At 34.8% G+C, this 14,473-nt stretch overlaps 1 protein-coding gene across 1 annotated transcript; it reads right to left on the minus strand.

The window, feature by feature from the left end:
* Nucleotides 1-12,882: 12,882 nt before the first annotated feature.
* Nucleotides 12,883-13,608, minus strand: LRP88_01754 (uncharacterized protein; the record flags this gene model as incomplete). The annotated part of the gene is made up of 1 exon (XM_083238430.1): nt 12,883-13,608. The coding sequence occupies one exon, from the start codon at nt 13,606-13,608 to the stop codon at nt 12,883-12,885; it is 726 nt and encodes a 241-aa protein (XP_083105538.1).
* Nucleotides 13,609-14,473: the final 865 nt, after the last annotated feature.

Raw genomic sequence — 14,473 nt, forward strand, 5'->3', positions numbered from 1 at the left:
GGAATTTATAGTAATAATTAGTAAATCTAAGGAAGGCTTATACTTCCTTAATATTAGTTAGTTCCTTTTAGTCCCTAATTACTAAAACCTTCTTAGGGTCTATTTATATTTTATTATAAGAGATAATATATCTAAGGAATTCCACTTCTAAGGCATAAAATTTACTTTTCTCGGGTTTTATTAATAACTTAGTATTTTATAGTATTTATAGTACCTTATAGATATATTCTATATATTCTTCTTTTATTCTAGAGAAAATAAGGATATTATCTAGGTAATATATAATAAATATATCTAGATATTTTTATAGTATATTATTAATTATTTATTAAAATATAATAAGTATATTAATAAGTCTAAAGGGCATAATAAAATACTTAAATAATCTATACTTAGTATAAAAAGCGGTTTTTTATTTATATCTTTCTTTAATCTAAATAAGGTTATAGGCTCCTTTAAGGTTAAGTACTATAAAATACTTTATACTAAAAAGTTAATCTTTTAACTCGCTAATAAGAGGTAGCGGTATATAATCCTTAACTATAATAGCATTAAGCATTTTAAAGTTAATATAAAGTTAGAGCTTTTTATTCTTCTTTAAAATAAATATAATAAGGTATCTAATAAATAACTTACTTTCCCTAATATATCCTTTTTATATTATATCTTTAATATATCCCTTTAATACTAGTAGCTATACTTTATTAAGTAGGTAGAGTTTACTAAAGCTAGGTTACTTCTTATTAATAAACTTAATTTCTAGGTTATAATATATATACTTAGGTAAGCCTATTTTAAGTTCTTCTATAAAGAGTTTCTTATAGATATAATATTACTATAAGATATTCTTAAGTCGCTTTTCTTCTCCCGGGTTATCTTATAGTTTCTTCTATAAAGCTAGGTCCTTTTTAAGTTTATAAAACTATTATATAACTTATATAATTATTCTTTATTATTATTATTTTTATTCTTTTTAATATTTATATCTTATCTCTATAGGTAAAGAGGTATCTTATATTTACCTTTACCTAACTTCTTTAGTTCTTTTAATAAAAGTTTAAGATCTTATATTATATTCTAAGTTATTATTTATTATAAAAGGTATCTTATTATTAAAAGAGAGCACTTAGTTAATCTTTTAGTTAAAATATAAGTTAAATTATTATAACTATAGGTACCTAAGTATAAGATTATATTACTTATTTAATATAATATTAAATAAAATACCTTAGTTTTTTTTTTTAATAAAAACTTTAAGGTAATTAATCTCACTATTAATAATACTATTATTATAATTAAAAGGGGTTCCTTCTAGGTTAATAACTAAGTAAGGCATCTATTTATACCTTTATAATAGCTTAAGTTTATTTGCTATTATTAGGTTAAAGTAGTTTTACTTAGCTCTGCTATCTACTAAAGTATTTAATTATTCTCCTCTAACTTATACTTTTAGTTCTAGGTATTATTACCTATATACTCTGGTGGTAAAGTAAAGGGCCTTCTAGGGTAATATATTCCCTTATTTATCCACCTATCGCCTTATATTAGATAAGGTAGCTAGTTTTTTAATATTACTAGAGTATAGTTAATATAATTAAATTTATACTTGCTATTTGCGTAGGCATTATAGTTATATATATTATCCTAGCTATATAGCTAGTCCTGGTATTACTATTCTTATTTAGCTCTTAGGTTTTCTTTATTTTTTTAGCTAATTATTTTCTATTAGTCCTTAATCTTATAAGTGATTTATTTCTTCTCCTAAGTAGTATAATAAAGTTTTAAAGAATATCGCGTATTTATAATACTAATAGATTTATACTAATATACTACTTTATACCCTTTTATTTTATATTATAAATAGGGTTTATTATTTAATTAATATAGTAGTAAGATAAGAAAGTAATTTTATTCTTATTTTTCCTCTTAATAGGTTTTATACTAATAGTATTAATATAATATCTAAGAGATATTAGCATACTCCTAGTATATTAGGTATATCTTTATATTATCTCATAGATTAAAAGGTACTTTTAGATATTAGGGGTTTTTAGCTAATTCCTAGTAATAAGCTTAAATATAGATTTCTTACTTATTTAATATTTTTATATATTCTCATGCGGTCTAAATATACCTTTCCCTTAGGCTATTTTAGTATTTATTATTATTTTTATTATATAGTTAAGGGTAGTCTTTCTCCTCCCATAGTTCTTTATTACTCTTCTAGGGCTTCTTAAAATACTCCTAGTATATTTCTCTCTATAGTTTTTAGGCCTTATATTTAAACTTAGTTTAATTAATATTATTACTACTAGTCTTAGTAATCTAATTATTATATAGTAGTCTATTATATTAGTCTATTTTTTATTATTTATAGATTTTATTATATTCTTATAATACCTTAATCTAATATTAAGGGCATAAGGTATAGTTATACCACGCGGGGTTATCTTATTAATAGTCCCTTTAGTAGATTATAGTAGGCACTAAAAGTTATTCCTTCTCTTTATATCCTATAATTTATTTCTTATAGTTAAATCCTTTTATAGCGGCCTCTTAGAAGTTAGCTTATTTATTTAGGGGTTATTATACTAAAGGGGATATTATAAGTTCTTTGGTTTTAAGTTTAGCGCGTCTAGTCATAGCGATAATACGCTATAGCATCAGGTTGCCTAGTTATTATCCTCCCTTATTAGGCTCTAGGAGTAGTTTCTATCTTATATATTCTATAATATATAAGCGGTTATTCTTTTAGGGTTTAATTAGTTTATAGAGTTATTTCTTCGTGATATTATTAATTATATAACGTACTTAATAAGCATGCGGATCAGACAAGCATATAGATCAAAAATCCCTCATCCTATAACATTTCCATTTAATTAATTAATTCTTAACCACCCAATATGCCATAGTTAAATAGAGAGGCTAATATCCTTCTTGCGCTCTAGGCCTATTAAAATGACCTAAAATTAAGTCTCTGATGCGCCGCAAAGGTCTATAAAATCTCTTATATTACTCTCTATCGCCGATAGCATGGCATATCTGCGCGTTGCGATTAGATCCCTAAATCACGTAAATTATCTGATCTAGAGGAATAGATTATTATCTAATTTATTCTCGACCTAGATTCACGAGGATTTCCCCCGCGACTACGTGGTATTAAAGAAATAGCCAACTAATTGCTCGCCGACCGCAACGCGCTACCCGTCGGCAAGCGCTAGGCTAGCAACTTCATTAAGCGATACCTAGAGCTTAAGACGCGTTTTTTTCGTAAATATAACTATCAGAGGGCTAAATGCGAAGATCCAATTATTATTCGCAATTAGTTTAGGCTCGTTGAGAATATAATCGCGAAATACGGCATCTAATTAGAAGATATCTATAACTTTGACGAGACTAGCTTTATGATAGGCCTAATTCAGAGCGGGATGGTCGTCATAGGCGCAGAAAGGCGTGGAAGACTGAAATTAGTGCAGCCTGGAGACCGGGAATGGGTTATAGTCATTCAGGCGATCAATGCGGAAGGCCGGGCTATCTAGCCGTTCATCGTGGTTACGGGCTAATATCACCTCGCCAATTGGTACCAAGAAAGTAACCTCCCGGGCGATTAGGCTATTGCGACGTCTTAAAATGGCTAGACTGATAACGAGATAGGTCTCGAGTGGCTAAAGCACTTTAATCAGCATATAACCAACCGATCAACTGGTCCCTATTGTCTTCTGATCCTCGATGGCCATGAAAGTCACCACTCGGCCGACTTTGAGATATATTACGAGGAGAATAATATTATCACGCTCTATATGCCGCCTCATTTATCTTATCTACTCTAGCCCCTTAACGTCGGTTGCTTTGGGCTACTTAAGAAGGCTTATGGTTAAGAAATAGAGCATCTAATCAAATGCTCTATAACCCACGTTTCAAAGACCGAATTCTTCCTGGCCTTCTACGCCGCATTTTAAGCCACTATGACGAAGAAAAATATTAAGGCAGCCTTTAAAGGGGCTGGGCTTGTTCCTTTTGACCTAGAAAGTGTGGTCTCGAAGCTTGATGTGCAGCTATGGACTCCAACGCCTGCCGAGGAGGAGGCTGGCCCCTTTAACCCTTGGGTCTTAAAGACCCTAAAGACTATCCTTGAGGCCTAATCTTAGTCTGAATACCTTAAAAGAAGAATTAGAAGGCATAAAAGTAGCTCTCCTAAATTAATTCTAGAAGCATTAAAGTCTCTTTCTAAGGGAACAAAGGCGATTATGCATGAGATAGCATTAATGAGGGCTAAGATCTAAGACCTTTGATAGGCAAATAAGGCATTAAGCCGGCGGCGGAGGGCAAAAAGGACCCGCCTATAGAAAAGAGGGAAGATGACTCTAGATGAAGGAAGGCAAGTAATTAATTAAATGGATATTAGTGCGTAGGTAGTGGCTAAATCGTCGAGAAGTGGTGGTCAAGGAAGGTCGGCGCGACCGGGGGTTTGGCGCTATAGTATATATGGTAAGCCCGGTTATAATATAAGAATATATTAGGTAGTAATTAAGATATCTAGGGAAGAATATAATAAGTAGTTTTAATTAATTAAATAGTTTATTATATTTTTATTGCGATTTATATCTTAGAGGTTAAGATTTTTAATTTATATACTTATTTAATTTATATACTTATTAAGTATATTAATTACTTTTTACTTATTTTTCTAAGAGGTATACTTAGCTATATAGTATATCTAGCTTATCTAATTAAATACTAGTTTTATTATATCCTTATTAAGCTATTCTAAGTATTTTAATAGTGCAGATAGCTATCTAGGGTTTAGTATCTACCTAGGTAGATCTTACTTATTTCTTACCTTCTAAGAGGGGTTATTATAGCTTTAATTAATAGCGCCCTTCCTTTATATCTCGCTACTTCCTTCGGCATTTATTAGCCTTATATCCCTTCTTATAGTAATAATAATATTTAATATCCTTACTATCTTTCTAGGCTACTTTAAGTTCTATAGGTCCCGCGTGGGTTTTATAAGAGGTATTGCCCTTAGTTTATTCTTATCTTTAAGATTAATTAGTATTATTCTTATTACCTTAAATCCGCTCTTTATTAGATTTCTCTATATATTATTTAAACTATTAGTTATTAATCTTAATAGTTATATTAATATAATCTTAGAAGTTATTAGGTTTTTTTATTTTATAGAGTTTATTCTTAACCTTATCTTTAAGTTCTTTATAGAAAATAATCTAAAAAGTACTTATTCTCTAATTAAGAAATAAGATAATTTATATAAACTTAGCTATATAAGTTAAGGCGGCTTTTATTTATTATAGGTTCTTAAGTTTCTATATAGCCTATTATTTTTTATTAATAGTCTTAAAGTTATATTTAATTACTTCTTTAAAGTTTTTATATTTAATAAAAAAAAGTTATATTTCCTTAGTAGGTTTATTTCTAAGAAAGTTATATAGCTTAGGTTTAAACTAAGTAAGTATATTACCTATAAGGTATTTATTAATATATAAGACCTTACTTTTAGCACTAGCTATCTTAGTAGGAAAGTACTATTAGTATACTCTAAGGGATATAAGGAATATCTTAATATAAGTAGCCTACCTATTAAATAGCTCTAGGTCCTTAGGTTTAATAATCTCGCTAATATCTTTATAGGTAATATTAGTAATAGTATACTTAAATATTAAGTTACTAAGATTATAAACCTACTATTATACTAGGTTATTTTACTAAGCTTAGAGCATAATAAGTTAGTTAATCTAGTTTTATTATTTATTAATTATCTACTAGTATTACTATTATTACTATTCTATAGCTTAATAGAAACGTTTTTATATATTATTTATTAATGCCTCTATACTAGTTAATCATTCCTAAGTGATCCTAGCATTATTATATGCGCTATCTAGGAGGTTATTATGCTAGGTACTTAGGTGGTTATACTTATTTCTAAGCTTATAGACCTTATCCTCGTATAAGGCTAGGACGATATATTCTTTGCTATTATTATTAATATCCATCGGGATATTAGGTTCCTCTGGTTTAGTCGCGGGCTATCCTTATTAGGGGGTAATAGGTAGCTTACTGCGAGGGATAAAAGGTAATCTAGTATTAGGTGCCATAGTAATAATATTACTTAGAGTATATAATATATTACTAAATAAGAGCTATTAATATATAATAATTATATATTTCCTAAGGGATAAACTAATTATACTAGGTTTATATTAGTAAAGAGTACTAGGCATAGTCTAAGTAGTAAGTTATAAGTTATATCTAGTAATATGCTTAAAGGTATTAAGTATAACTAAGTTATATTAATAGCTAAGGTAGCTAATATATAAGAAAGTTATAAGTAAGCGTATTTATATACTAAGGTCATTGCGGATAAATCACGATAGATTATAGGCCGTAGGTCGTGATCCGTTGTGATCCTGCCTTGGATTACCGATAGATTATGGTGTCTTGGTATGATCCGTCGTGATCCTCCAGTGATTAGTTCACGCGGTGAGTCAACTTTTGTCACGTGAGTGCGAGTTTGTCTGGGTCGTGACAGAGATCCTCTTCTTCATCTAATGAAGCAGCTGTGATTCGTGAAATTGAACATTATGAGTGATTTAATATAAGGGTAGCTATTTAATGAATTATATATCATCTATTGGCATTGGTTATGCGCAGCGGAGAAGGCTACCCGAGGCTATAAAGCATACTAAGGTGACGACGATGATATAAGTGAATTGACTTAATATGTGAGATATATAAGGCCTAGACTTCTCTGCTTAAAGATGCTCTTTATTCTTATATATAATACTCTCTTTAAGATATTTAATTGTCGTCAAAGCCAGCGTTAGAACCTGTAACGGTCCAGCTGAGTATATTGACAACTAGTTGAACGACTCTAACGAGTATCCTAAAGCTAAGAAAGAAAGGAAAAGAAAGTAAAGGAGAAGAAGCGAAAAGAACCCCCTTTTAGCTATTGAGCTTATGTGGGCCTTGGTGCTTATGTGGGTCTTGGTCGAGAGTGCAAGCCGAGACCCCCACGGGCTCAGCCCGTTATAATACCCCCCTCCTCTCCTCTTCCAGGGGGAGGTTTAGATCCCATCCTGCCATGCTGAGCCTCATAGCGTGCTAAGGCTGCTATATCAACCATTTGATCAAGTGGTTCTGTTGAACAATTCAACTGTGCCAAAAACAAGGCGCGCCACATAGTTTTTGGCACGATCGCAATTGCTCCTCTTATTCAACAGGTTCCCACGTTGGCTTCACGTAGCCCGTCTATTTCACTAGGGCTTTCTATTACTTGCGTACCTTCTTAACTTATAAGATCTCCTTAACTTTATATTCCTCGCCCTTATCCATCAGTATGGCAGGCGGCTGATAGTTATTAGACCGCTAGGAAGGCAATAAGTCATCCGCAGCTAGCCATAAGAGGGAAATATAAAACACATTATGGATCCCTAGGGGGGTATTAAGGCGGTAAGTATATGATCTAATAGTCTCAAGGATAATATACTTAGCTAAGAGCTAATTAAAATTCCTAGAGGGTTAGTCTAAACATATATAACGGAGTTATAACTATACCTTATCTCCTAGTTTAAACTAATTAGATAGTTACCATCGGGTATTTATATTCTCCTCTTATCGCTCTTGCGCTAAGGCCATCGCGGCCTACGCCTATTCGGCAGCTTCTTTTAGTCTTTGGATAATAGACTTAGCCCGAGCTACCAGCGACTTCCCATCCGGTCAGAGCCATTCATTAATCTCGATAGGTTCCAGGTTATAGCTATGCGTGAGGAAGAATGGACTTAGTCTTATAGATATTGCTAGACGGTTATTGCTAGCCACTGCTGCTGCAGGCAGGAGTTCGTCCCAGTCATCCTATGCATAGGTAGCAAAGATACAGATATATCTCTTAACCTCCTAGTTGGCCCTCTCTATAGCTCCATCAGTCTCGGGGTGCCAGGCTATTAATAGCCTCCGTTAGATACAGAGCAGCTTATATAGCCTCTTTTATATTCAGCTTATAAATTAGGTCCCTCTATTCGTTATAATTCCCCTAGGGATACCGCGGTATTAGATGAAATACCATAATAGGGTCTTAGTAATAGCACTAATTATAATCTCCTTTATAGGTTTAAGGATAATACTCTTTAAGAGATAATCTATAATAATTATAAGGTTTATAAAACTATTTAATTAAGTAGGTAAGAGGTTTATAATAAAGTTAATAGATATCTCTAATTAAATCTAGTCTAGGATTAAAAGTGGCTTTAAGAGGCTATAGCGTTTCTCTCTCTAGATAGTACTCTAGCTATAAGTATTATAATTCCGCATAAATTATTATATATCTAAGTTAAGCCCTAGCTAATAAAACTATCTATTAATAAGGGACTTTAATATATCCTATCCTAGGTAACTAATAAGCGCTAAATTATATATATCTTAGATAATCCTTATATAGAGCGGCTTATAGCTTAGGACTTATATCTGCTTATGCTAATAGAGCTATTCTCTCTTATTAATTAAGTATTTAAATAGCATAATAAGAAGTCCTTATTATAAAGGTAGCCGCCTTTTACCTTATTATATAGCCTTATAGATTAGCTAGTATTAGTTATATTATTATAATTCTTAGTCCTATTATTATTATAATTAATTATTAATAAAAGGGTTCTTAATTTATCTATCTTAGTTTACTTCTTAATCTCTAGGTTAATTTATATTACCCTTTAAAATATAGCTTATTTTTCCCCTTATAATTAGATGCTTTTTATCTTTCCTTTTACTTAGCTATAAGAGCTATAAGTACTAGCCTCTAATCTAGTTATCCTTATAATCCTCTAGTATATCTTACTCTTATTATAAGAGGGCATCTAAGATAATAGCCTCTTTACTAAGTTAGAATTAGATTATAAAGTTAAACCGCGATAATATCTCTACCTAGTAGACCTACCTTTCACTAAGCTATTACTTCTTTATAAAGTATTAAAAATTAAGGTAATCTATAAGGATTAAGAAAGAGGCTATGCTCTTTAATTTTATATCTTAATATTTTAAATAATAAATAATTATAAGTAGCTCTTTATTATAAATTAAATAATTATATTTAATAAGTAAGTTTTTTTTTAAAAAGAAAATTATTAATTAAAGGATTTTATTTTTTTTTATTTATAAAAAAGTACCCCTAGTAATATATCTAAAAGAGTTAGTCTTAAGGATTATCTCTTAGTTAGGGTCTTATTAAGCTAGTATAAATATATTAATAAAAAGCGCTTTAAGCTCCTTAAAGGCTATTTAGTAATTATTTAATTAAATAAATATAGCTTTTTTTTTATTAGGGCTATAAGAGGTAATATAATAAAAAAAAACCTTAAAATAAACTATTAATAATAGTTTATAAAGCCTAAAAACCTTTTAATTTCCTTAACTAAATAAGGCCGCTTTTATAATTAAATTACCTTTACTTTCTCTAGGTTAACTTAAATTCCTCGTCTAGCTTTAATAATAAATCTAAGGTATTTAATACTTATAGTCTTAAATTCGTATTTATTAATATTAATCTATAGGCCTACCTCTTATAACCTCTAAAGGACTAGCTTTACTTTCTTTTTATAATTAGCTAAGGACTTATCTAAGTAAATAAGGATATTATTAATATAGATTAAGTAAAACTTATCTAAGTAGTTCTATAGCATATAATTAATATATTATTAAAAGGTTACTAGGGCGCCTATAAGGCTAAATAATATAACTAACTATTTATAAAGGCTATACCGGGTATAAAATGCTATTTTCTACTTATCTCCCTCTTATACCTATACCTTATAGAAGGCAGCGATTATATCTAGCTTAGTTAACTACTTTGCCTTAAATAGAGACCTTAAAGTCTCTTTAATAAGTAGTAATAAGTATTAGTCCTTCTTAGTAATTATATTAAGACCTTAGTAGTCTATATAAAACTATAAGCTACCCCCTAGCTTCTATATAAAGAGGATAAGGGCTAAGGCAAGGGAGCTATTAATATATATAAATCTCTTATTAAGTAATTCTATTAGGGTTCTTCTAAGAATAATTAATTCCTCGCGAGATATTTTATATAGGGGGCCCTAAGGGGGCTCTTTCTCCCTTCTATTAGGCCCTTATTCTAATAAGATCTTATAATTAGTACTAGGTTAATATAGTAGTAATTAATTAGTAAGCTTCTAATTAAATACTCTTAGGAACTCATAGTAATACTTAGGGAGCTTTTCTCTTAGATTTAATCTCTTCTTTAATATAAGGGCCTTTTTAATATCTAAGAGGCTCGCAAAAAATACCCTTAGGCTATTATATTTTCCCTTTTATTTCTTAATATATTAAACTAGACCTATAAAGACTATACTAGTTAGGCTTAGTAGATTAAGTTATTAAAAGCTCTTAGGGTCTTACTTATTTACCTAGTGGTTATATGAGCTAATATATAGTTATCCTCTTATAGGCTAAATAGTAATATCCTCTTTATTTATCTAGGTTTATTTAAAAATAACTTTATCTCCTTAGCCTACTATAATATAAAAAAAGACTTATTTCTTATAGTAGCTATTAATATTTATATCTATATACGTCACGTGCCTAATAGCACCTGGCGAGGATATATTCACCTGCTTGAGCGTTCATAGGATAATAGGAATACGTGGCAGGCGTAGCTTGCGGGTAAGGGCATCGGCGATCATTCCATAGCATAGATATCCACTATCAATAAGGGCTATTAAGTAATATTCTCGATTGATCCCTATATTGACATAGAAAGGTTAACTATCCATTCGATCCTCTAGCTCCTCCCACTCAGCTTAAGCCTATTGGTGCTCCCAACGGCGATTTTGGTTAGGAGCTACTCGTTTTCCGATTCCTCCGCCGAGGCTGCCTCGCTTAGGTTGCTGGCTTCGTCTTCATCGCTCGGGTCTTGGTCCCTCTTCTTCCTTGGCTTGCTCCCTGCAGCCCTGGTTTTGCGCTTGGGCTTCCTTGCCTCTTCTGAGTCTTGCCGGCTTCTTTGGTGTTGAGTGCAGTGAGCGACAATGTGGCCAACCTCGCCGCATCGGTAGCATTTCCGCCTATCTGGGAGCTTCGATCTATATCTCCAGACCTTCGTGGGTTCCCGATCCATTTGATCAGATGCCTCCTTTGATGGCGGTGACCTCTGTCTGGGTTGTCTAACCCTAACCCTAGCCCTGTTGAAGCCGCCTGCGGCCTTGAACGACACTGAGCAATCGTCTGAAGCATCAAGCTGCAACACTCGCTGGCACGTGGCCTGAATCGCTTCGATACTAGGCTCAGATGCCCACCGGGGTGTAAGATCCAGGCCCGAATCGTCCCAGACAAGTCCGTTTCGAGGATTAGTCGACATTTTCGCAGTTGGTAAAGTGCTAATATTTAGTGAAGTTGCGTATGTGTTTGACGAAAACTATTCTCCCCCAGGACGTAACTGGGTCAATATATAAGCCATCATGGCAATTCCTTTGTTTCCCCATGGGAAGACACGGCTTTCCATGTTTCAAGGTCTCTCAGGTATAGAACAAAGGAGATGCTACATGTGCCGTCGCTGGGTTTCGTTTGCTCAATCAAACTCTGTACAATGCAGGTGCATGAAATCTGTGCAACCTACAGAACAAAGCAACGTTGAGAAGAAAAGGCCCAAAATGATGAAACTCCACACTAGGCTAAGTGCTCGCAATTGGTCAGCTTTTTCGCTTTGTTGACCAATTTCGATCCTTAAAGCCGAATTGAAATTTGGCTGACTATTCTCTTTGTCAATGGGATGCCTCTTCTCTTCTCATCAACCCAGAGGCCTTGTTCGAGGAAGAACAAAAAACACCCTTTAACAGGTAAGGTACCAGAAGGTCACAAGCATGACGTGGTCAGTTACAGTGATGAGTTGTCTTGTTCTATCTTGTTATTAGAGTTGTATAGCCTCATATTTCGTTCTTAAGAACATTCCGCATAGAAAGTAGAGTTTGATCGCGCTGGTAGAGAACACGTTCCTCTATTTGACTCGTTCCATAGTGTTCACCTAATGCTCCAAGATAGTCTGCTGTTTTCTTAGGTTAACATGTCACAAACGTGTCTCTGTCATAGATGGAGCTGCACTGCTTTAGAGGCCAAAGCAGGCTTTTCATCAACTATATAATTTCTCTCACTTCCAGTTCAATCATTTCCATGTCACCTCTCAGGTACCTTATTCCACACAGAGCATTGTTTGCCAATCAGTCAAGAAAAGATGGGCAAAAGCTCAATGCAGCTCCTCGATGAGTTCATCGACGATATTCCAGATGATAAGCTACAGGAGTTCTCGGACACTCCTGGTCCGATCTACAAGGAGCGAAATTTCCGTCTAGATTTGCAAGGGAAAACCACGGCAGGTGGGTGGAACTTGCAAATTCAAGTGAACCGAAGAGCCACGACAAAGAATCTCAGGGCCGTAGCCCCAAAGACCATTTCAGGCCCAGTACTAGTCACTTTAGAAGCTAACATGACCCCCGAGATCAGGCAGGAGTTCCGGAACAATATCGTCAAATTTAACGCACAGAAGATGTAAAGAGGTAGGTTTCGGGTTTTGGATCCAACCGACCCAAGACGAGATGGACTTGCCATCATGTACGATAGTCGCGCGAAGTAGGTAGTGGAGTTATAGGTCACCTGGTGTCATTTCAATAGAGGGAGATTTCCCTATCACAGATTCATCCACTGAAAATGTCTAACTTTGCATCACAGTCGTTTAATATCATCGGTAAATAAGACTACTGATATGGAAAAACAGCCGCCCCCTTAGCCAAATCTCGTGACAGACAAACTCGCTAACAAGAACACATTAAGACTCAAAAACAACCAAACACACGCCCATGCATCATTTTATGACTTGCTATCCTTAGGAAAGGATAGCTCCTGGTGCTCCGCCCATTCCTTTCCCTCGACACTCCTCCGGGACCCCTCAGCTGCCTCCTTGTCTAGCGGGCCGGGTCTTGAGAAAATGGCGCCAAAGAGAGACAGTATACTGCTTGTACGAAGAACCATCTGAGAGAACAGAGTGAGGCCAGTGATCATAATCTCCTCCTGGGCGTCGGGGTTGTTGGCCTTGGGGCCCATGAACTCGATGTAGCCAACCTTGCTGATGGCCCAAGCGTTGGCAGAGAACTTGGCGACAGGAACACTATTCTCATCGAGGCAGATAAAGTCCCAGCTCTTGAAGTCACTAGAGCTAGTCCAGGTCATGGCAGCTGGGGTATCTCCAGGGCCATCGGCGTAATTGTATGACAGGTGCGTGTAGGAGGTGACGAAGCGCCTTAGAGCCTTGAGAGTTCCCTTGTGACCACGGAGTTCATAGTCGGCATGGATCGAGACTGGGTGGAGGGTGCCGGATCCGATAGTGACAGACTTGTCCTCAGCAGGGTGAAAGACCAGATGGGGCGACCTCAAGGTGTTGTAGTCGATGACATATCGAGGAATAGACTCTCCAGACTTGTCCTTTTGTGAGACCAAAGCCTTGAGCTTCTTCCATGAAAAGTCGACTTGAAGGGTAGGGTTGCCGAGTTGTGGCTCGACTGGGAGAGTGATGTCATTGTCTTGAGGGAAGCTCATGTTGGGGAGTGTGAGAGAGTTGGTAATGATGGGTGTGTAACAATGATGAAAAGATGGAATTGGAAGATATGATATTGTATGAATAGCTGTTGCTTATACTTGCTATGATGATATCCAAAAATTCCCTTGGCAGTCCTCGACATGTTATATACTCGCTGAACCGTGAGTGATGATTTACCCAGCCCCCAAACGAGGCAAGGATCAGTGGATGACTGCGTTGATCCCAGCGCTTGCTGTGATCTCGCGCTAACCGCATCCGGAGCAATCGAGCGCTCGAGTGACATCACTGGGACGGAGTTCGTCTGTACTGCAGCTGCGCCTGGTTGGGCTGAAGGGCTGAATTCCGATCCTGGCATTTGCGGCGCAGGATCCACAATCAGAAGCGTTTCAGATAAGATTGAACCAATCATGTGCTTATCATGCTGTGCTAAGCCTCAGAGGAGCGGAAAAACGCCACAATCATTGTGCCGAAATCCTGAGCTGAAGAGGCTGAGATCGCGACACCACGCTGAAAGACGCGAGAGAGCAACGGAGGACAATAAATCTGCCAGCCCCATGTTGTGAAACTACCAATCACATTAGATGGGATTTCCCAGGAGGAGTTTGAAGCCCAACCAGCCTTTTGAAATGAAGTTGTCAACGCCATGTGCTTCGCTGAAAGGTCTAGGGTAACTGGCCACACCTTCAGTGCGCTTATTCTCGAGGATTTGAGAGAGAACATGAGAGGAACAATTGCGAAATATCACATTGATGAAATTAGAATCATATTATCAAGTTTCTTATTAGACAACTGTCTAAATTTTACTCTGTGTAATGGGACATACATAGCTGGAAGATACAGTAGGACTCATGAGACGGAACACAA

Source organism: Fusarium phalaenopsidis (genome assembly GCF_050370095.1).
Source record: "Fusarium phalaenopsidis strain FUZ10S chromosome Unknown contig_32282, whole genome shotgun sequence".
Taxonomy (NCBI): Eukaryota; Fungi; Ascomycota; class Sordariomycetes; order Hypocreales; family Nectriaceae; genus Fusarium; species Fusarium phalaenopsidis.